Raw genomic sequence first — 23,502 nt, 5'->3', positions numbered from 1 at the left:
TGTGGGCATCACATTATATGATGAGAAGTGAAAGGCTGAAAGTAATTCTGTGAACTGTTTTTGCTAGAATCAATAATCAAGCTCAGAATTAATAAGCAATCCTCAACAATTAGCTGGCCCCAGCCGAATGTCAATTTATTACAATTTGTACTTATGTTAGCAATAATTTTGTGTATGTCCTTTCAAAAACAATAAAAAATATTTCAGTAGACTTAATTTTCCTTTTATAACCTACACCACTATGAATCAAATGGTGACATTTTCCCCAGGAAAGATAGGTTCAAAACTCTTGAATACTTACAGACTTAAATAAACAAAACTCAAAATATTCTGGACATACACCAAGTATTTTGACAATTTTAAACATTTGAAAAGAAAAACATTAGGCTGTCTATACTCTTTATATTGTCAACAGTACTCTTCTATATATAGTATTTCATCAAAACCGTAAGATATATTTGTCTCTTCCCCTTTACAAGTCATAATCTTGGAATTTTTTAACAGTCAAAACCACCAATATGAAGAACCCAAAAGTGACTGACAGTGGGTTTGAAATACACTTTGAGAAAAATAAGGAAAAGGATTTTAAATAGTATCTATGTTTTTAAGTGTCCTTCATTAGTTAGAATCATAGAATTTTTTAAATAGAAGGAATTATTACACTTAGTGTAGATAAAGGGATCTAGATACCAAGATAGTTCCCTATACAGGATTCTTACTATCATAACTTATTGTCTCCATAATTATATTATAAACAATATGAAAGCATGTTGGCCTTTAAGCTGAACATTTATTTCAAAATAAATAACCACTGTCCCATCCAACAATATTCTGTTCACATACCCACAAAAGTTAAAACACTCCATAGTTAACTTTAGAATACTCCTATAATAAGCCATTACAGCCATTAGCGAATTAAATCTTTAAAACAAGAGTTAGATTCCATGTACCACCTACTCTAATTTTGACGTTGGTTTTGTAAAAAATTCGTTATAAAGTTGGTGCTCATCCTGGCATACATGAACCATAAAGGCACAGCCACTGCGAATCTGTGGGAAACAAACACACACCATCTATAGTTAGAGACACACAACAACTCCAGCATTTATGAAATAAAGCCAACATTTTATTTACAAAGAGACTATGCATATATAATTCATAAAACAACTCCCTGAAGAACAGAAAATGGTTTTCTGCACAGTGGAACTATCGATGATTTTTATTTTCTTCTTTATGCTTTCTAAGCTTTTGACAATGAAAATTACTCTTCTAGTTGAAAAGTATTTTAAAAAATAATCTTTATTTTTTTCTATAATCTGACTTAAAATCACACTAAACAAAAAAGCACTTCTGCAGCAAAAGCTAAGATTAATTTGTCTACATAAATCCAGAAACTTTGAAACTTCATCTTTCAAAAAACAATACTGATTTGTGAATCTTCATACCTCAAAAAATCAATCAAAATGAGAATATTTTGCCAAATTGAATGCTAATTACTAAACCAGATTTGTCATAACAGAAAGAAACATTATGTAAGCTTGCTGATATGGGGACCAAAACTTATTTACCCAAGTATAGTTTCTAGGGTATCATAACAGCTCAAAAGAAGGTTTAACATTAAACCGCAACAGGCAGAAACTCACCAAGGCACAGTGGTCTCTGTTACTCTGGCTGGTTAACTCTGTTACAGTACAAGTAATACTAGGGCCCAAAAGGAGTTCCCGCTGATCAAGGTAACACTGGTGGATGTCATCTAGCAGTTGTTGGTATCTGATGAAAAGCAAATGAGACTGGAGTACTGTATAAACTTCTGATTTCAGATATGTAAATTAAATCCGATCTTAAATCCCAAAATAGGTTGCCAAACCTCCAAAGCTATATGGTTACTGCTCATTTGCCCACATTAAATACTAGAAATATTTATGTATATAAAGAAAAAACAAACCATAATGAACTACCATAACCTTTATCTTTTAAAGACAGATTTATCTTCCACGAGTAGTGATGTTACATCTACCTAAATGAGAAGGAAATCCTGCTATATGGGAAAAAGATGCCTTACAAACTCACCAAGTCAGGTCTGTGACCTTGCTCCCCAAACTGAGCTGTGTGCTACAAGAAAAGTCTTGTACAGCATGCAAGGTAATTGCTCAGAAAATATCAGGGACATAACAGACTTGGCAAAATAGCACTTCAAGGAAGGTAACTTGGAAACTGAAGAACCTGTGGGTACTCACTCAGGTATTTTTTCAGATCGTTGTTCTATTTGTTCGATGAGAGTCTGTGGAATAAAGAAAAGTCCACTAACTCCATCTGTTTTAGTTATATTTTCAATTGCTTTCTGATTATAATAGTAACACAAGCTCATGTTAGAAAATCTGTGACTACAAAAAAGTTGAAACATGAAAATCACCTAAAACACAAAAAAATTAATCACAGTATTTCAGAATATTTTCTTTCAGTTTTTGTATGCACACAGTTACTACGTTTTTCTTTTTAAACAAAACTGGAATTATACTATATATTCAGCTTTGCAATCTGCTTTTCTTTTTTAAAGATTTTTTTTAAAAATTATTTATTTAATTTCTTTTTGGCTGAGCTGGGTCTCGTTGCTGTGCATGGGCTTTCTTCTAGTTGCAGCGAGTGGGGGCTACTCTTCGTTGAGGTGCGCGGGCTTCTCATTGCGGTGGCTTCTTTTGCTGGGAGCACAGGCTCTAGGTACACGGGCTTCAGTAGTTGTGGCACACGGGCTCAGCAGTTGTGGCTTGCGGGCTCTAGAGCGCAGGCTCAGTAGTTGTGGCGTACGGGCTTAGTTGCTCCGAGGCATGTAGGATCTTCCTGGACCAGGGCTCAAACCCGTGTCTCCTGCATTGGCAGGCGGATTCTTAACCATTGAGCTGTATCTGGCATTACACTGATTTAAAATATTGCACTGGCTCTCTACTTTTCCTGAATTAGCATGACATGCAACATCCTCTGTGAGATGGTCTTTGCCATCTTTCCTTTCTTCTTTCCTATCACACCAGTCTTAAATGAGGTCCTCCCAAAATACAAGTCTTTTATGTCTCTACAACTTTCCCTATACATGCTGCTCTCTCTGTATAAAATATCCTTATCAATCCCCTCAAGTCTGCTATAAATCTACATTTTTTTAAGCTCAAGTATCACCTTCAACTGGAAACCTTCCCTGAGCATTCCAGGAACAGCTAGGTGTTTCCTCCTCTGTGGGCTTAAAGCACCTCAACATACACTGCTATAATGTGGAAGGACAAAGCCTACCTTTCATTCAGGTTCATTTTCCTGGTATAAACAAAGGACCTAACATACATTAGCATTTCAAAAGGGCTGGCTAAATAAATTTCATAGCATTATCTTATTTATGTCAATAGACTTACTCTGACTTTGGGGGCAGCAGCTCGAAATTTCACATAAAACAATGTGAAGGCATTGTCTGCATTAGGTACAGATGAAGGATCCTAACGAAACATGGGGGAGGATAGGGAAGGAAGATAATTAGCGAACAAATAATTATTCAGAAAATATAACACAAACCATTTCATATAGCTACTGCTTGGCCTATATACCAACCAAAAGCTTACAGAGAGAAAGATTAAATACTATTATTGCTACAAATGAGAAATAATTATGTGGAGCTGTCATCTCTCTCTACTTTATAATTAAAATTTATGCTATGTTACATGAATTTTGGTGGTAAAAAGACTGAACTCAGATTCGTACTCAGTCACTTTCTGAGTGTAGGACTTTGGTCAAATTACTTAACCTCTCTGAGATTCAGTGCATCCATTAAATGGTGATAACACATATGCACAAAGGTTTTACACAGCTCAATTATAAAGCACTAACACATAGTAGGTACTAGTACTTATTAGGCATTAGTTTCCTAAGATAACATTTTGCAAAATAGAAAAATCATATGGTCTGTTATGTCAGGTAAGAGCAATGTGAATGGTAAAATGCAATATAAAACTCAGCAGCTTTGAGCTAAAAGCTCAAGATAGTCCGTATTCTTTAGAAAGTAGCCTGAAAAAATAAAATAAATTATCTTTCAGGTTCTGTTTTCTTAGGAAAGAAATGTGCTCAGTGACCATCTGATCTAGCTCCACTCTTATTTTCTAACCTAACACGCTGCTAATTTTCCACCTAGCATCCACTAAAATCTGTAATTGATTAATTTGTCTTTTTCCTTCTTTACTGATTATTTCTCCTGAACATAAGCTCCATGAGGGCAGGGACCCTGTTAGCTCCTTTCACTACTGTACAGTTCTTAGTACAATGCCAAGCATTTAGAAGGCATTCAGTAAAAATACATTTGCTAAATACAGTAAATTAAATTATCCATCATTTGTAAAGAAAGAAATTCAAATTATCTATCATATGTAATTCTACCACTCAGACAGAACCACTTTTATTATTTTGGTGTATTTCCTCCTAATATTTTCTTTAAAAACATAGGAAAAGAAAAAGTTAAAGTGAGAAATAGTTTGAATCTTATTTTATTATTTATCATATAGTACTGAATATTTCTCACACTGTTATATATTCTTTGAAAATAAGACTGTGACAGACATGTAACACAGGCATTTTTTCTTATTATAAATAAAATTGCAACACCTATTTATTTAACAAAAGGTAAAAAAAAAAATTGGAGTTACTAGATACTAATCTCAGACTAACATTATGGAAAATAAATGAATTAAAAAAACATCTCACCAGTTAACTCACCCTTTTTAATAATTGACTTGTGAGGTTCTGTAGTGTGTTCACTGTGTATGTCTTCATGAGGTGCAAAGCTTTAGAAAGACACTGCTTAAACTTCAGTAAATATACAGGATAATCTTTAAAATTTGGCTGTAAAGGAAAGGGAAAGATTTACAAGAATGAAGCAAACTTTTAATGAAAACCAACCTGTCCTTTATGTAAAGCTATACAGAAAGTTCAAAAGGTCTTATGTAGACTGTAAGCTCCTTGAAGACAAATACTATGACTGTCTTGGTCATAGCCAAATTCCCTGTGCCTGGCACAAAGCAAGGGCTCAATAAATACTTGCAGCTTTTAGCAAAATATATTTTCAGTACCCCACAGACCTCAAGGCTAATATGTGAGGCCCAACTAAGAAAAGAATAGGAGTTGGGTGAAATAAATACAGCTATAAATCCTTGGAGGGCAGAAAGAGATGGTGATTAAACCAAAGGACGTGTCCTTTTATTTCCCCCCCCCCCCCCGCCTCAAGTAATACTTTTTGTTTCCAAGGAAGTATCTAGCAAAACAGTTAAGTCAACAGTCTAAAAATCACTAGTCCTTTTAGATGGGATAAAGTTGTGTCAGCCAGCCGCTTTTTCTATTCCAGGGGTTGCTGCAGCAGCTGAAAGCATTTTTTACATCACTACTAACAATGACTAAGAATTTACTATAGTTTTTCTTCAAGTATATTACAGAAAGAAATAATTAGTTTACTGCATAAGAAATGATATAATAGGGATGTTAAGATTTCTTTAAAACACACAGAAATACCATGACTTACATGAGATGATATGTATGTAATACAGTCATCTAACTTGGCCAGCATTGGTATAAATCCTTCACTATTCACAGACAGCGTGGGAGAATTCAATTTCTTTAAGGGAAAAAAGAATTTTTGCATTTTAAGAGTCACCAAATATACTCAAATGCAGCCCATGTGTAACAATACAATAAAGAAAGGACAAATTTAAAAGAATATGGATTGAATTCAGTTTACTCCTAATGACCTCTAATGGGGCTCTTCACGAATTAGCAAACACTTTATACTCCATTGCACAATGTTATATTAAAATAATACATCATGTGCCTAGATTTCCCACTTTCTAGCACTTTACAACATAAATTTTCCACTTTCAAACACTGGCGATCTTCTCAAGGTTAAAAGATTAACTAGCAGTTACCATGTTCAGCAGTCATACTGAAAGTAAAATATAAGTAAACATATACAAGTAGTACTAATATAAGGTAATATATAATATAAACATGATAGTTAATATTTAATATAATAGATAAAATGATAAATATTAAAATATATAAACCTATATAATATATATAAAAGATAAGTAAAATGACCCAATTATTTCTTATCTTGATATACAAATAGTTTGGCAATGATTTATATTTCCCATTGCATCCCACTGTTAACTGGCTACCGGTTTTATTTCTAGCTCTTTAGTAAACTATAATAATTTAGATTTAATAATTTTAATAACATGATTTATATGCAGTTATTATGATTAATTTATGAGCCAGAATACAGAGAAATATAATTTACACAGAAGTCTTTATTGTGACTACCTCTTTGGGATCCAAGAATCCATTATGAGGACTATACTCTTCCTCAAACTAAACATGAGATTAGTTTAAGAAATGTTTTAATTACTATTACAGAGGCACAACCATAGCAAGATTTAAAATGGAATATATCTTCTTATAACCATCACAGCTTACAAATATGATACTATAAGAGTTAACCAACAAAGAGATTTTAATAGCAAAAATACAATTTAAGAAGATTATTTAAATCATATTTGGAAATCTGAACTGGTAATGGTATGTCCATCACTCACAAATAGGAACATCTTAACAACAAGCAAACTATTAAGTTAAAATATCACTCAAGCCAATTTATAAGGTTAAAGATTATACTCAGAACGGGAAATATAAAATAAAGCCACTAATTTTAGAAAAAATAAAGAACAGTGCTTACTGTGTTAATAGTTTCCAATTCATTAAAATAGGAAAGCTTTTGTTGAATGTTTTCAGCCAGATCAACAAGTTCCGACTTGAATTTTTTAAAAGAGAAAAATCAATTATTATGAGAACATAAGAATCAACACTCCAGTCTCAAAATTACATCGAAGAGATTTATACTAGACATACAGGTTTATATTAGATATATGATTTCAGAATAATGCCCAAAGACCTCTGCAGTCATGGGCTAAAATAAGCAATGATTATTACAGTAAATTACATATCTTTTCATAAAATAACAGATGATTACCTTTTTAAAAACATACAAAATATACATAGATAAAATTCTGAGATAAGTATAGTAACTTAAATATTCTATCTTCAAGTCACAACTTTAAGTGCAACCTAGATCTGTTCATCTTTTCATAAACCCCACCATTAGTATAATCACTATGCCTTGTTTGAAAAGTGTCAATAGGGAATTCCCTAATGGTCCAGTGGTTAGGGCTCGGCGCTTTCAGTGCCAAGGACTGGGTTCAATCCCTGGTCGGGAGCTAAGATCCCGCAAGCCGCGCAGCGCAGCCAAAAAAAAAAAAAAAAAAAAGTGTCACAAATGTGAATATACCCTCTTCACTCTGAAACTGTACTGAGACCTAACAGCTCAAAACATACGAAAGTGGGCTTCCCTGGTGGCGCAGTGGTTGAGAGTCCACCTGCTGATGCAGGGGACACGGGTTCATGCCCCGGTCCGGGAAGATCCCACATGCCGCGGAGCGGCTGGGCCCGTGAGCCATGGCCGCTGAGCCTGCGCGTCCGGAGCCTGTGCTCCACAACAGGACAGGCCACAGCAGTGAGAGGCCCGCGTACCACTAAAAAACAAACAAACAAAAAAAAAAAAAAAAAAAAACATACGAAAGCTTGCCCGTGCCCCTGCTGACATAAGCTTAAAAGCAGGCTGTCAAAGTAATAATTTGCATACTTAGCACAGAGCCTCATACAGAGAAGTGTTCAAAATATACTTGGCGAAATAAAAGAAATTAGAATTAAATTGTATTCATCTATTTAAAAATAAAATATTAAACATAGTCAGTCACTGACACTCTCTCCTACTCCAAATTACCTGCTCTTTCAGGAGCTGTTCACAGGCTTCATGTAGGGCTCCTGTCTTATTGGACACAAAAAGATACTGTTTCTGCAATGATTCCAGATGCTGAAGAGCATTGTTGACATCATTCAATATAGCATCACACTGCTCCTGAAACCCAGACAAGTAATCCCTCATCTGTCTAGAAAACAGAACCAAAAGGGGATTGGCAATAATATTTTCCCCCAATAAGCACAGACAATAAACAACAAGGTCTCGTTTTCCTCCAAATGCTTGCACTTCAGAAGGAAAGTCTGACCTATTCAAAAAGTTTACTATATTCAGAAATATAGCAAAAACTATGTCACAAACTGTTTCAGTACTTAAGAAGGAAAATGACTGAAACTGTGAGCAATAAAAGGAATCAGCCTTAAAGGCATAAACTGGCTTTTCACATGTAGGGCAGTAAATCATGGGCTCAACTTTCAAAGACTGGGACACCAGGCCCATCCCAAGGTAACAAGTAGGTCCATCCTTCAGGTCATGTCTGCCTTTGAGAGATGGTGTGATGTCATGGAAAGAATTTTGGACTTGGAATTGGAAGACCTGAGTCCAAGTCCCAGCTCTGCCCAAGTCTCCATGACATTAGGCAAGTATTTAATAGTACCAGGCCTCAGTTTACTCGTTTGTAAAATGGGAATAATAACACCTTTCCTTATAGAGCGGCTATGAAGATTAAATGGAATCATACATCAAAGAGCCTAACACAATGCCTAGCAATAGTAGTCACTTAATTAATGTTAAATGAATACAAATGTTCAACCCACGGTCCCCAAATCAGCTAGAAACAGTACAGTCACTTCCCCCGTGCCGTCAATATACACAAACAAAACAACATAGTTCACACCCTGCCTAGTTGGCCATCCCTAAAGTCTCTTGGGTCTCTCCCTCTAAAGAAAGGCAGCAAACACCTCTTAGAGTTCCTGACAAAACTCCCACTTGATTCCAAGCCTTTCTAGTTATCTAAAATCAACCTCTGCTCCTCCTAACCTATTAATTACAATGTGACTTTTTTTTAAATCGCACAACTTCCAATACCAGTTGGAATGACCCACATCCTTTCTAGCTATTCTTAAAGAAAATGTTGCTGTTCAAGTTTTCTTTGTACCTTAATTTTGTTTAAAGGCACAGATAACGAAATGCTTAAGATGATCTAAGAATTAGGACAGCCAACAAATATAAGAGCCACATACCTATATTTAGTTCCTTCATCCTGATCCATCTGAGTTTGTAGCTTTGCAAACCATGAGAAAAACTGGAAAAATAGGGTATTATGCTGTCAACAAAACTAAAACAGACAAAATAAAAAGTGGCTACATGCTAAACAGCAAGTCAAAAGGGTAGACACTAAGTCTTACTGTTTGGGGCTCAGACATTTATAGCTGTAAGCCAGGAGATGGCAATTTAATTGCATGGTCAGTGTCTACATTCCAGGAAAAGCAAAGTATCTTAAAAACACGGGCCATTTTCAGAGTTAAATAAGAAAGAGTATTAACACGATAATATGTAGAAATAAACATTTCTTCCTAAGAAGCTAATGCCTACCTGCTAGTTTGCCAAATTTGAGTAGGTAACATAGGGCCCTGGGTAAATATTATCTAATAATAATTGTGAGACTATAAGCTCAGAAACAATATAAAGGAGTGGTTTAAAAACATAGCTTTTGCATCAGCTAAACCCGGGTTTGAATTCTGGTCCTACCATCAAGTTGTATACTTAAAATGAGTACATTTTATTGTATGTAAATTATAACAATGTATTAGATCTTTTTCTTTTAATTTAAAGAGAGACATGCAAGTGCAAATTTAATCCAGAAGATCTTTTTTTTTTTTTCAAATGGTCCAAGTAAATTCACAGACATGGTGCAAGATTATCTTCTATAATTCTCAAGTGGGATTCGAAGTCAAAGGTCTGCTTTATTCTCTGAAGATACTACTCTTGCCAAGTGCCTTGGCTTTCGTTTCCTGAACACTGATTGTGTGCTTGGCACACACTGCACTTACATGCATTATCTAATTTAATTCTCACAAAAGTCCTATGAGATGAGTATAGAATTATCTTTGTTTTACACATTAGGAAACAAGAGATCTGAGAAGATAAGTAATTTGCTTAAGCTCACAAAGATGGTAAGTGATGGAGGTGACCTTCAGATCCAGGTTGGTCTAACTCTAGAGCTAGAGCTCTTCATCACTTTGCAGCACTGCCTCTCTTGACTGAGTGCAGAGGTCCCCAACCTTTTTGGCACCAGGGCCCGGTTTCATGGAAGACGATTTTTCCATGGACCCAGTGGGGGGCGGGGGGGATGGTTCCGGGATGATTCAAGTGCATTACATTTACTGGGCACTTTATTTTTATCACTATTACATTGTAATATGTAATGCAATAATTATACAACTCACCATAATGCTGACAGGAGGCGGAGCTCAGGTGGTAATGCGGGCGATGGGGAGCGACTGTAAATACAGATGAGGCTTCGCTCGCCCGCTGCTCACTTCCTGCTGTGCAGCCTGGTTCCTAACAGGTCATGGACCACTACCGGTCCATGGCCCGGGGGTTGGGGACCCCTGACTTAGTGTATATGCAATTCAGCACACTTGCTTTATGCTTCACTTGGTAAATGCCTTAGCTTTGATTCTTCTTTTCTTTTAACTGAAGTATGGTTGATGTACAGTGTTGTGTTCGTTTCAGGTGCATGGCAAAGTGATTCAGTTTTATGTGTGTGTGTGTATATCTGTTCTTTTTCAGATTCTTTTCCCTTATAGGTCATTACAAAATATTGAGTATAGTTCTCTGTGCTGTACAGTAGGTCCTTCCTCAGCTTTGATTCTTAAGAGGACAGAAAGATGAGACAGAGGAAGCAGCAGAAGAAACTACTGTACATTTAAGTTTATAGTTGGGAATAAGCAAAAACCAAGAGATTTCACACGCAAAATTTCAGAAAAATAACTATAAGCGTTCGTCTGAAGAGCATATTGAGGTTTTTAAGAAAGAAATTACCTAGCAGCAAGCAGTGAGGGGTGCGGTTGGGGGGTCTGCATGTGTCCACGCACATGCATGTTGGGGGACACATTAACACAGACACGGACTGGGAGGAGGTCTAAAGGGCATAAAATATCAAAACCTTAATAAATATAATAGTCTATCCAAACTTGGAATAGCATATTTTTATCTGTACTGCAAATAAAACTGGGCAACAGATTCATTTAAAACACTTAAGAAATAACCAGGGCTTCCCTGGTGGCGCAGTGGTTGAGAGTCCACCTGCCGATGCAGGGGACACGGGTTCGTGCCCCGGTCTGGGAGGGTCCCGCGTGCCGCGGAGCGGCTGGGCCAGTGAGCCATGGCCGCTGAGCCTGCGCGTCCGGAGCCTGTGCTCCTAAAAAAAAAAAAAAAAAAAAAAAAAAAAGAAATAACCACAACTAACACAAAATCAAAAATGTTCTAGAAATAGAAACAGCTTTGGGAAAGATCACTGGTGTTCTCCTTACTTGGTGCAAGTAATATATCCTTCTTTCTCCAGCCCCCCCCCCCAAAAAAAAAAGATGTCCTAGAAAGACTTTAAATACAGTTTCAAATGTTCACAACTTTTAATTAGGACCTCTGTCTTGAGACATTTAAAACAATCAAATATCCTTAGAAATAATGCTGCCATTCACCTGCTGTGCAGTTTCAATTCTTTCTTCTTCCATTTCTAAGGAGGTGAATCCCTTCAAGAGAATGTCTTCTGTAGATTCAGGCACTATTGAAGCCTGTGCGATGGGCAGCGACTGGGATGTTAAACTGCACAAGTCTTCAATTGGGAGCTTGAAAAGAAAAGAGCCACAAAGATATTCAAATAACTTGAAAATTCTCTAAACTTAACTGAAGATTGGTATTCCACCTCAGGTGTTTTGAAAGAGAAAGAAATGTTTTCTGTTAAATCGTCTGATGTTAACAAGTGCCATATGATACCAACACTTATAACTAGGTTCTCTCTATATTAAATGCTGGTCTCAAAATATAAACATGACACCAATACCCAACCATTTGCAAAGTATGGTTTTTGAGTTACCTTTTGAAAACTGGTGGTGAACCTGTACTAATCCACACACCTTTTCCTACTGGAACTTCTTGGGAACTAGCACCAAGTCAAAGGCAAAACCTGCGTGCTAATGAAAGTAGCCGGCCCTCTCCATTATCAACACAAAAGCCTCACCTCATTAATAGAACCAACAGAAAACAAATCGTACCCAAGAATCAACTACCAACAACTATATCCCCTTCTACTATTTCTACACTGCTGCCACACTTCACCCACATCTTCTTGCTGACAAATTCTGAAATTACAACTGAAAAGAAAGAATTTCAGAATTTCCCATTGGCTTCAGAAGAGCCTCACCTTGAGGCCATCAGACCTACAATACTGTCTAGTTTGCCATTACTAAAGATATTCCAGGTGTTCATTTACCTAGGGTCATACAGACAAGCTGTTTTTGGACTTAAAAGAAAGGGAGTGTGAATGCTGGGGAAGGTAAAAGGGTGGAATTATTTCGTTTCAATCCCAGTTTCTGCCCTTAAGGCATGACATCTAAGGTCCCGCAATAAAAGACCTTAATCCAAGGCCTTAGGAAATTGCCTCCTGTCTATTTTTCTAGATACAGAAATTTCGGCTGAAGACAGTATTTTCTCTTCAAAGCTAAAATAAAATAAGCTAGATGCAAAATGCACCATAATTAATTTAGAAATACAACCCTTTAAATATGGGGGGAGGGAATTCCCTGGCAGTCCAGTGGTTAGGAGTCAGTGCTTTCACTGCTGTGGGCCCAGGTTTGATCCCTGGTCTGGGAACTAAGATTCTGAGAGCAGCGTGGCATCAAAAAGAAAGAGAGAGACACACAAAAAGAGAGAGAAAGAGAGAGAAAAAGAAAGAAAGAAAGAAAGGAAGAAAGGAGGGGGGAGAGAGAGAAAGAGGAAGGGAGGGAGGGAGGGAGGGAATGTTTCTGGGTGAAAGTGGGGCTGCACCTTTGGGCGCAGTAAAGCACATCACAGTGCGGCCTGGTTTGAACCCTGCTCACTTAATAAGCGTGTTACAACGGGCAAATCACGTAATGCTTCTAAATCTCTATTTCTTCTCTGTAAAACAGGAATTACATTATCTGTATCATGAGGCCATTGTGAAATGAAGAAAACACAGGTGTAAGAAAACAGGCTCCTTGGACCACTGGGAAGCTGCAGACAGAAAAAAAGTGTTCAGAAAGGTCCTCAATCTGCTTTCTCCCAGGAGGGTCCAGGATGTAGAGATACGTCTTACTAAGGGCATCATTGTTCAACATAAACTCTTCCTGAATGGTGACACAATCCCTGAAGAGAAAAGGACTGTTGGGCAGGAAGAGTTAAGTTTCTGAAATCTGATGAGAGTCTATCTTGACTCTAACGTGTCACCAGCAGCTGTGTGCTGCCACCAGAGGTTCTGAGGACAGAGGAAGCTGAGCTGAGCTAAGCCTACCTGCTCATGCTCTGTGCGAGTTACCAACACGCTGTCTCCTCGGAGACGGTGCTCCGTGTATTCAGCATAACGCCTGCCAAATATCACACACAATCAACCGGAGCCGCTTCTGTTTATCATATTACTATTCCTCCTTATTAGTAGTAACAAAGTAAATTTATTTCTTTTAATTTATTTATTTTTATTGAAGTATAGTTGATTTACAATGTTGTGTTAGTTTCTTGTGTACAGCAAAGTGATTCAGAAATGTGTGTGTGTGTGTGTGTGTGTGTATATATATATATATTCTTTTTCAGATTCTTTTCCATTATAGGTTATTACAAGATATTGAATATAGTTCCCTGTGCTATAGAGTAAATCCTTGTTGTTTATCTATTTTATATATAGTAGTTTGTATCTATTAGTCCCAAACTCCTTATTTATCCCTCCCCACTTTCACCTTTGGTAACCATAAGTTTGTTTTCTATGTCTGTGAGTCTGTTTCTGTTTTGTAAATAAGTATTTGTACCTCTTTTTAGATTCCACATATAAGTGATATCATATGATATTTCTCTTTCTGTCTGACTGACTTAGTATGGTAATCTCTAGGTCCATCCATGGTGCTGCAAATGGAATTATTTTATTCTTTTTTATGGCTGAGTAATTGTATATATGTGCCACATCTTCTTTACCCATTCCTCTGTCGATGGACACTTAGGTTGCTTCCGTGTCTTGGCTATTGTAAATAGAGCTGCTCTAGAACGTTGGGATGCATGTATCTTTTCAAAGTAGAGTTTTCTCCTGATACATGCTCAGGAGTGGGATTGTAGGATCAAATGGTAACTCTATTTTTAGTCTTTTAAGGAACCCCCATACTGTTTTGCATAGTGTCTGCACCAATTTACATTCCCATCAACAGTGTAGGAGGGTTCCCTTTTTACAGTAAGTAAATTTACAAATCAGAATCAACACTGCTTCTTGGGAACAGAATCGTCTAAGTTACCGTTACAAAATTATAGTTTATTAGTAGTAAAATTTAGCTATATATGAACAGATCATGACAAAATTCAAACACATAATTCTATCAGCACTGTTTACACGATACCTAAGGAGGAAAAGGGAGAGAGACATGGATCAGGTACAGATTTGAAAAATATACCAGAAAGCACATGGAGACTAGGCTAAAAGAATGCTAGACAGAGTGTTGCTTGCACCTTAATAATAAGAAAAAGACAAATAATCTACAAAATCAGGTTCTTGAAGCCATCAGAGAGTTGAGGTTCCAGAGTAACTAAGTAGCTTAAAATCTAGATAAAGATGGGTATCTCCAGGCAGAGACAGAGTGAGAGCACGGGCTTACCATGGCAGATTATGGAAAAATAGATGACAAATGCCACACAAGTAGGTAAGAATTAGGCTAAAATTTCTTTCAAATTACTAAATGCTAGAGGACGGGTGAGTACAGAATGCTTGGAAATCACAGACACGAGGGGAATTTGCACCCACTCACATGGTCTTCACGGCCCTCCACCAGGTGCTCATGAGAAAGAATGAGGACTGGTGGTGCAGGCTCAGAAGAGGAGGGGCCTGGGGAAAGTGGGGCATAAAGCCCCATCCAGACCCTTCTCCCCAGTGGAACAAAATCTTAAGACACTGAAAAAAGGGCAGCAAGCCCTATCAACCCTAGGGCACAGGGGAGAACACACTACAGCCGGGGAAAGGGAAAAGAAAACAACCATTACCCCTGGAGGAGAGGCAAGAAAGAACCCAAGACCCAGAACATCAGAGGTCTCCTACTGCCGGAGGAGGGCAGAGTCAGTAAGAAACTCCACCCCTGAGTCCCAGGGGCAAAAGGCCTGCCTAAGACTGAGGCTGGACGCAGATGACAGAAAACGCCCACCTACCACCACCAGGCTATAGAGCACCAGCAATGCTCTCCTGTGGGAGGGGCAAGAGCACAGACACCCTCTGAGACACAGGCGCACAGCACACCAAAAGCTGAGGGTTGAGAAGGAAGGTTAAGAAGACCCCGCAGCAGCCCAGCCCCAATGCTAGGCAAAAAGTAATGAAAGAGAAGTCTGAAGCCAGTGGTAAACTAAAAGCAACCAGAACAAAAACAAAACCCAAACCTAGCCCACTAACCCAAACCTCCACACTAATGACCTAACAGAGTAAGCGTATTCACTTCCAGTCATTCACACTATTTCCCTCGTTCTCAAATGTCCTGCATACAACGTACAGTATTTGACCAAAAGTTACATTAAACAGCAAGGAAAATGACCCAGCTCATTGTCAAGAAACGAAGCACTCAACAGAGCCAGACTCAAGAGATGATCTGGATATTGGAACTATATAACTGCAACTAATATGTCAAAGGCTCTGGTATGAAATATAAATAAAATGAATGAACAGATGCAGAAGTTAAGCAGAAATAAAAACTATACATGTCCAACAGAAACGCTGGAAATAACCATTATTGTAACAGAGGTGAAGAATACCTGCAATAGACTCATCAGTACACTCAACACAGCTAAGGAAAGAATCAGTGAACTTGAAGATAGGTCAATAAAAATCACCCAAAATTAAACATAAAGAAGAAACAGCGTGGACAAATAAAAACTGAACACAACATCCAAGAACTGTGGGATGGTATAAAATGATCTAATATATGTGTAATCTGAATCTCAAAATAAGGAGAGAGAGAGAGAACAGGGTAGAAGAAATATTTAAAGAGATAATAGTTGAGAAGTTTCCAAAAATAATGAAAGACACAAAGCTACAATTCTGAACTCAGAAAATCCCAAGCAGAATGCACATGCATGTGTGCGTGCAGACACACACACCACCCCTAGACACATCACATTCAAACTCAGAGAGAAAATCAAGTCACAGAGAAAACCTTAAGGCAGTCAGAGAGAAAAAGATACATTATATACAGGGGAACAAAAATAAGAATTAAAGCAGACTTATCAGAAATCACACAAATCAGGGGACTTCCCTGGTGGTCCAGTGGGTAAGACTCTGAGCTCCCAATGCAGGGGGCCTGGGTTCGATCCCTGGTGGGGGAACTAAATCCCACATGCATGCCGCAACTAAGAGTTCACATACCACAACCAAGAAGCCCGCGTGCCACAACTAAGACCTGGCACAGCCAAAATGAATAAATAATTTTTTTTAAGCTGCTTTTTAAAAGCTTATGAGGGAGTTCCCTGGTGGTCTAGTGGTTAGGACTCGGCGCTTTCACTGCCATGGCCTGGGTTTAATTCCTGGTCGGAGAAATGAGATCCTGCAAGCCACGCAGCGTAGCCAGAATAAAAAATAATAATAATAATTAAAAAAATAAAAGCTTATGAGAAGATGCCCCCATTAGGTACATTTGCCCAGCGTCTTCTTTTCTCAAAGCACCTGGAAGAGAATGGCAAATCAAGAAGGGTGTGTTGCAGGGAGATCAGCTCGGTGCTTTGTGACCACCTAGAGGGGTGGGATAGGGAGACACAAGAGGGAGGGGATATGGGGATACATGTTTATGCATAGCTGATTCTCTTTGTTATACAGCAGAAACTAACACACCATTGTAAAGCAATTATACTCCAATAAAGATGTTAAAAAAATAAAATAATATAATATAAATGGTAGAACTATTTTAAAAAAAGGGTGTGCTGGTGTCACAAACTTTCCTGTTCTGACTACTCTTTCACTCCTGAAGAGATGTTGACCAAATGCCTCTGGCTTACTCGCACTGTCCTGGCTTCCAGACGGAGCAGACATTTACCACCAGAAAGAGAAGAGCAGAGACCTAGGCTCCTGGTTGGTCCTGGATAGCTACTGTACAGCTTACACAAATGGGGACACTAACATATTAAATACGAATTACAATAAACTATCAAGCCTTGCCTGAGCAGCTCCAGGAAAAAACAAGCAAATATACCTTTCTCTCCCAAACTTTACTTCTTGCACAGTTCTGGGTTGGAGAAAATCACTTCTGTAATCAATCTAATAAATTCATTCCATAAATGAAACCTGACGTTACCTACTCTGTTTGGAGCAAATCATTGAAGAGGTATAGATGGAGTCTCAGAACCTTCCTCCAGGCACCTAACCTCTTCTTTTCTTACCTTTGGTCTGAGTGACGCCTACACAGTACCAGCTCAGGATCGTAACATTCTAATCTATTATTTTAAGGTAATAATCATTTGGGGAGAAAAGCACATGAATAACATAATACTGGCAGGTAGCTTGCTGTGTGCACTTTATATACTTCATTTAGTTCTCACAACTCCCTGGGACGCAAGTACTATTATAATCCCCATTTTATAAACAAGAAAACAGGTTCAGAGAAGTTAAGTATCATGTCTAAGGCCACACAAACTTTAGGAAAACAACAACTGTAACAGTAAATTACAGGTAAATTTCAGGATGAATTATCTCAGCATTTTATCAAGAATTACTAAACTCAGCAGAAAGAAAAAGGTCCTCACTACTAAAAAATGTGCCCTGGCTACAAGAAACCGGTCTACTAAATATTCTACTGCAAATTTTCTTATCTAACACCAAATAAAAAGGTATATAAGACTAGTTCTCCTAAATAAAAAGGAAAGCTATAAACAGCTTCATGATATTTGCTCAGAGTTAGCTGGCCTCTTGCTATTCAACTAACTTGCCCAGTTCCAGTTGTTCAGGATGTAATTTATCTCCTGAAAATTGTGAGACACTACAGAAAATCCTTTACAGGTTTTTATTTTGGTCGGACCAAATAAAAATTGAGGCATTCTTTCTCAGTGCCGGTGTTAAAAGAGTGGTAACGGATAAAAAATTCAATTCCAAAGTTTTCCCACCAGACATATAAAGGAAAAAGAGGGCTGTCGAAAGCTGAAGAGCAATGAGAAATTCCCCCTCAAAGATTCCAGGATGGATAAATAACAGGCTGGTATTTCATTCTCACAGCAATCCAACGACAAGGCTGCATGTACCAGAAGACCTTCACTGAACCCTTGAACTTGTCAAGCTCATCCCCTACCCAGGGCTTTGCACTGCTTTTTCCTCCAGCTGGAAGGTTATTTCTCTAGTCTTTGCAAGACTGGCTTCTAGTTTTCCATCATGAGTTCTTGCCCTGAGGCGGTTACTTTCTTAGAAAGGCCTTTCCTCTTTATCTAAAAGGGCACACCTCATTCCTTGGTGTCATACCATCCTGTTTGATTTTCCTTATATCCTGGAGGACTGTCTGAACTTACCTTCTTTGTTCTTTTTCACATGCTCATAATCACCATAATTATGTCAGCTCCTTGAAGTTAGGGATCTTGTTTTTATCTTTCTGTCCCCTCATTCCCAGCCCCTGGTAAGCACATAATATATGTTAAATGACTGCATGGGGCTAATGGTAGGTATTACGTTGCATAAATATCAAATAATGGGGTGAAAATGAAGAGATCTCCTTTACTTCACTCCAAACCCTTTCCTTCATGCTCAGTGGGAATAATAATATTTTATGGCCCAAGACATTAAAAATAAAATGGGTTACTTTGCTTATGGAATACATTCACCACAGGTACTGTTGATGCCCAAGCATCCTGCTTTGGTGAGAGGCCAAATCAATTATAAACAGACTGAAATATTTATAGAGCAAACAACTTCTATTGCCCAGAGCATAAAAGACTCAGCCACGCCAAAACAAATTTCCAACTGCTTCCTCATTTATTTCAAACACACTTCCAGCACAGAATCCTAGAGGTGGACAGAGAAACCCAAGAAAGAACACCTGTACTTTATGGCAGAGTGTGCAACGGCGAAAAGTGGCGAGAACTTTCAAACCAAAGTTCTTAACCTCTGAAGTGTGAGGGCAGAAAAAGTTTAAGTCTCTAAACTCAGTCTGCCTTTGGACACAACCGTGTAAAGAGAATGCTTCCAACATCAAAAGTAACCTTCAGTGCTAATAAAATAATAACCGCCTAAACCTAGCCCTCAAAACTAGAAGAAGTCTGTCAAACATCTGACTACTCATAAAATGTACTTCTTGCTATTATAACTAATTGAATTGAATCACACAAGCAGTATTAGGGATAATATCCCAATGGCAATTAGGATTAAAAACGTTGACAGCGTTATCTAATAATGTACTGACCCAGCTTTCAAAGAAAAAATTTTATTGCTTTGCTATAAGTCAAATATAAATCGGATCTCCCACAACCTGCACTTGATCGAGAGCTCATTGCTCAATGTGCGATGAACGAAGCTGTCACCCAGAATCAACTTTGGTCTCCCCAAGTGCCCCTATGGAAAAAGGAAGCTGGGCTATTCATTAAGGTGGTAAACAAATACCAACAGGAGGCTGTGCTGAAGCAAAGCGCTTCGGGTTCAGTGTCTTCTCCTTCCGGGAGAGGGTGGGCAGCAGGACTATGCCTCGCTAACACCAGGGACACCCGGGGCAAGATGCCCGGGGCAAGGCTCCCGGACAACCGCCCCACGCCGCAGGGGGCGGGATGGGTGCCGGCGGCCAGCAGCCGCTGGACGCCCCCGCAGCCGTCCCCACGCCGGAGGGGAGAGTCGGCGGTCCGGGACAACGTGAGGCCTGACAGTCCGGGAAGGTGAGGCGCCTCTCCCACCGGAGCCGACACTGTGATGGGGAGGAGAGGAGAGACCCTGGACAAGGGTCTGCAAGGTCGGGGTCCACCGGCGCGCCCACGGAGTAGCCCAGCCCAGCTCCCGCCCGTCACCTCACCTCGGCGGGCACGGGCAGGTCCTCGGCTGCCGCCTTCAACTCCAGCACCGAGTCCGTCTGCCGGTCGGTCAGTGGCGCTGTCGTGTCCGGTCTCCCATCCCAAAGAGCCAGCTTCTCCCGAGCGTCCCGCTCCGCCGCCGCCTCCGGCTGCAGTAGCAGCGCCGCCTCCGCCATTGCCGCCGCCCCAGCGGCCCGCAGCAGCAGGGGGGGAGGTGGGAACCCCGACAGAGAAATGTCCGGGTCACTTCCGGGAGAACCGGGTCTTCCAGCACTGCACCGGCGGCGGGGCGGGGCGAACCGGAATACCCTGACCCCGGAAACGCTTCCCCCCGCGTGGGCGGGACTGAGGCCAGGACTGACGTGGCTTTAAACGGGGTACAAGTATTTCCGGTTGGGATGTAAACGGAGAGGGCGAAGGATCTAGGCCCTAACGGAAATAGTCATGCCCCTACCAGAAGTCCCTTCCTCAACATCAATAACTTTATTGTTAATATTGTTACTGACAACTGTGTTCAGTGACCCTGCCGGCAGGGGCCTTCGTGAGCCGCGGCATCTACTGCTTCTTTCTGCTCACAGCCTGGTAGTCTGGTTAGGTGTGTGGACTGATTTCCGTGTTGACATGTTGTCAGTTTTCACAACTTTTCAAACATCAATAATTCCGCTGTTAGAAATCTAATTTATGAAAACACATAAAAACTCAAAGATTTATACATATCAGACATCATAAATAGTATCAAATAACCACCTGAACGTCCAACATTGAAGAACTGGATCAATAATTCATGGCACAGACGTGTAATTGGAATACTGTTCTGCCATTTAAATCATGTTGTAGATTTCAACAACAAAATAAATAATGATTGTATTGGGTCATAACCTGTAGAATAAATACCCATGAGTCCATACTGATATAAATAAATGACTGAATAAATAAATAGGGGAGAAGAGACAACTCCACCTTACTGAAGAATTCCAATCAATAAATGTAGAAAGAATGAGGGGAAAGAAATCATTAAGGATGCTACAGTAATGACTGTAGCAGGCAAAATCTAAGGATGGATGCTAAAATTAGTGGGTGAAAGTCTGAGGAGAAACAGAAATTTGCATGGCATCTCTCCAAGATATTTATTAATGGGGGGAGGGGAGGGTGGCTGTTAACTTTACAGTGGAGAAACCTGGAAGACATCCCCCCTTAACCAAATGATCAAGGTCAGCATCATCACCATGAAACTCCTAATATGATATATCAAGAAGCACACAATATTTCTTTTGTGATATTCTTGCCAGAAATGCAAAACAACATTCTAATTATGAGAAAACATCAAACAAATTCAAATTGATGGACATCCTACAAAACAATTCACGAGTACTCTTCAAAAGTGTCAAAGTCAAAAAAAAAAAAAAGTGTCGAAGTCATAAAAGACAAGGAAAGACCGAGGAAATGTTACATTTTGGGAATGAGGGAGACATGACAAGTAGATGCAATGTGGGAGCCTGGATTGGATCTTGGGTCAGAAGTGGGAGAACTATAGAATAAAATATAGATATCCAAATAAGGTCTACAGTTTAGACGATAGTAGTGTACCAAAGTTAATTTCCCAGTTTTGATTGTTGTACATGATATAGTTATGTAAGATGATAACATGAGGGGAAGCTGGATGAAGGGCATATCTGAATTCTGTAATACTTTTACAGCTTTTCTAAAGTCTAAAATTATCTCAAAGTCAAGAGTTAAAATTCTCATGTTGTAGAAAGTATTTATCTCCTTGGAGAAATGATATAATTAAGAAGAATGAAACAGTGTATCATCCTATTGACCAAAGGAAACACTTCCAAAATATTCATAGATGGTTAGAATTACTAATAATTATTTTCTTCCTTTTCTTTTTTTTTTTTTCAATGAGTTTTGCATCTAAGCATAAGGGTGTTTGTTTGTTTTAATTGGTATACCTAAAACACACTTCCTCCTTTTCAGGCCAGGCTGATTCCAAAAATCTCAGAAATGAAGTTTATCCTGTTGAGTTTTGTGATGATAACTCTTCACCAAATATCATCCTTCAAGGGCCAAATATAAGCATCTTCTCTCACAAATGTGCTTCTACTGCAGGTATTCCTAAACCTATAATCATGCTACTTTCTTCTAAACATTATGTTTAATTTCTTAAAATATTTCTACCAACTGGTGATTCATGATGCTAAAGGGATGCAGTGCAGGTCATGGCACTGACAGAAAAGATTTGGGACAAGGCTGAATGTCTAATCAGCTGCTGTGAGGGCAAATGAAGGGAGAGAAGGGTAGATATTCAACACAATAATGCCTGGACTATTACTGAATTGAAGAACTGGAGCTAAGGGAGGTCAGCAAAGATCCAGCAGTCACCAGCTGGCCCTGCAGGGTGGGGGAGAGACAACAGCAATGAAGCAGTAACTGCAGTGTTCCTGGGGTGTTTTCATTGCAGAACACTAGCATAGAAGTATATATATTTAAACGATGCACTTGTTGCTCAAAATACAGTGGAAAGGGTAGTATACAATATGCTGAACTCTGCTTCAGACTCTAGGGCTCTTTTCTGTATGGACAAATATTATCTAGTGTGCCCCATCCCCAGAAGTACAAATTTCCTATAATGGATCCACTTTTATACTCTGTATTACAAGTCAAATTTCTTCCTGTTTCCAGCTGGTGATTAGCTTATTCCCAGAAGCACTAGATGTCATGACAAATACAACTGCAGCTTTAATTTTCTACTGTAATTTTTTTTTGACCGCACCTCACGGCTTCAAGGATTCTCAGTTCCCCGACCAGGGATTGAACCTGGGTCACAGTGGTGAAAGCGCCAAATTCTAACCACTAGACCACCAGGAAACTCCCTCCACTGTAATTTTTAACAATATTATTTATTTGATTCAAGTATTTATAAGTGTTCCCATAGAAATGTTCCAGTCGATATAGTAAACACTCATATAGCATGTATCTGTACATATGCATGTACATATAAGGCACACGTGTATTCATATCGTGTGTGCATGAAAAAAGAGAAAGAGAGAGAAATGAGAAAACAGGATTGCATAGGCTATCTCGGGAAAAGGACGAAGATGAGGTCAGAGGAGTCTCATCCCCAAGTGATCAAGGTCCCATATCATAGTAGATGACGTTTTGTTTGTAAGGTGTTATTCAGATTTCCCTTTTGATCTCTTGATTGAAACCCTGTAAGGCAGGTTATTCTCCCATTTAGATTTAAGCAAATGAAACACAGGATGATGAAGTGAGACATCAAAAACATTCGGGAAAGTGAAGGAAAAGACCACTTTTCTACACTCTTTCTAGAGGGAAACTTGCCAACACCTATCAAATCACAGGCTAGACACAGGGAGATCAGCTCGGTGGTTTGTGACCACCTAGAGGCGGGGGGCCGCTGATGATGGGCGGGCGCCAGGTGCTAG

The 23,502-nt window shown here is 39.0% G+C and overlaps 1 protein-coding gene across 1 annotated transcript in view; it reads right to left on the bottom strand.

Moving 5' to 3' along the window:
- Positions 1-20,353, bottom strand: part of COG3 (component of oligomeric golgi complex 3) — a 51,249-nt gene extending 30,896 nt beyond the window's left edge. Inside the window, exons 1-11 of the mRNA XM_024755374.1 lie at positions 20,059-20,353; positions 11,536-11,682; positions 9,073-9,134; positions 7,856-8,021; positions 6,752-6,826; positions 5,543-5,635; positions 4,744-4,869; positions 3,396-3,476; positions 2,238-2,281; positions 1,644-1,770; positions 958-1,049 (exon numbers count right to left, since the gene is read on the bottom strand). Coding sequence (XP_024611142.1) covers positions 958-1,049; positions 1,644-1,770; positions 2,238-2,281; positions 3,396-3,476; positions 4,744-4,869; positions 5,543-5,635; positions 6,752-6,826; positions 7,856-8,021; positions 9,073-9,134; positions 11,536-11,682; positions 20,059-20,232 — 1,187 coding nt within the window. The 5' untranslated portion in view covers positions 20,233-20,353. The remainder of the gene's footprint in view (positions 1-957; positions 1,050-1,643; positions 1,771-2,237; positions 2,282-3,395; positions 3,477-4,743; positions 4,870-5,542; positions 5,636-6,751; positions 6,827-7,855; positions 8,022-9,072; positions 9,135-11,535; positions 11,683-20,058) is intronic.
- Between the last annotated feature and the right edge of the window lie 3,149 nt (positions 20,354-23,502).

Source organism: Neophocaena asiaeorientalis, unplaced genomic scaffold, assembly GCF_003031525.2.
Source record: "Neophocaena asiaeorientalis asiaeorientalis breed wild unplaced genomic scaffold, Neophocaena_asiaeorientalis_V1.1 scaffold59, whole genome shotgun sequence".
Lineage (NCBI taxonomy): Eukaryota > Metazoa > Chordata > Mammalia > Artiodactyla > Phocoenidae > Neophocaena > Neophocaena asiaeorientalis.
The sequence above is the reverse complement of the archived record's forward strand: the minus strand, read 5'-3'. Positions and strand labels throughout refer to the sequence as shown.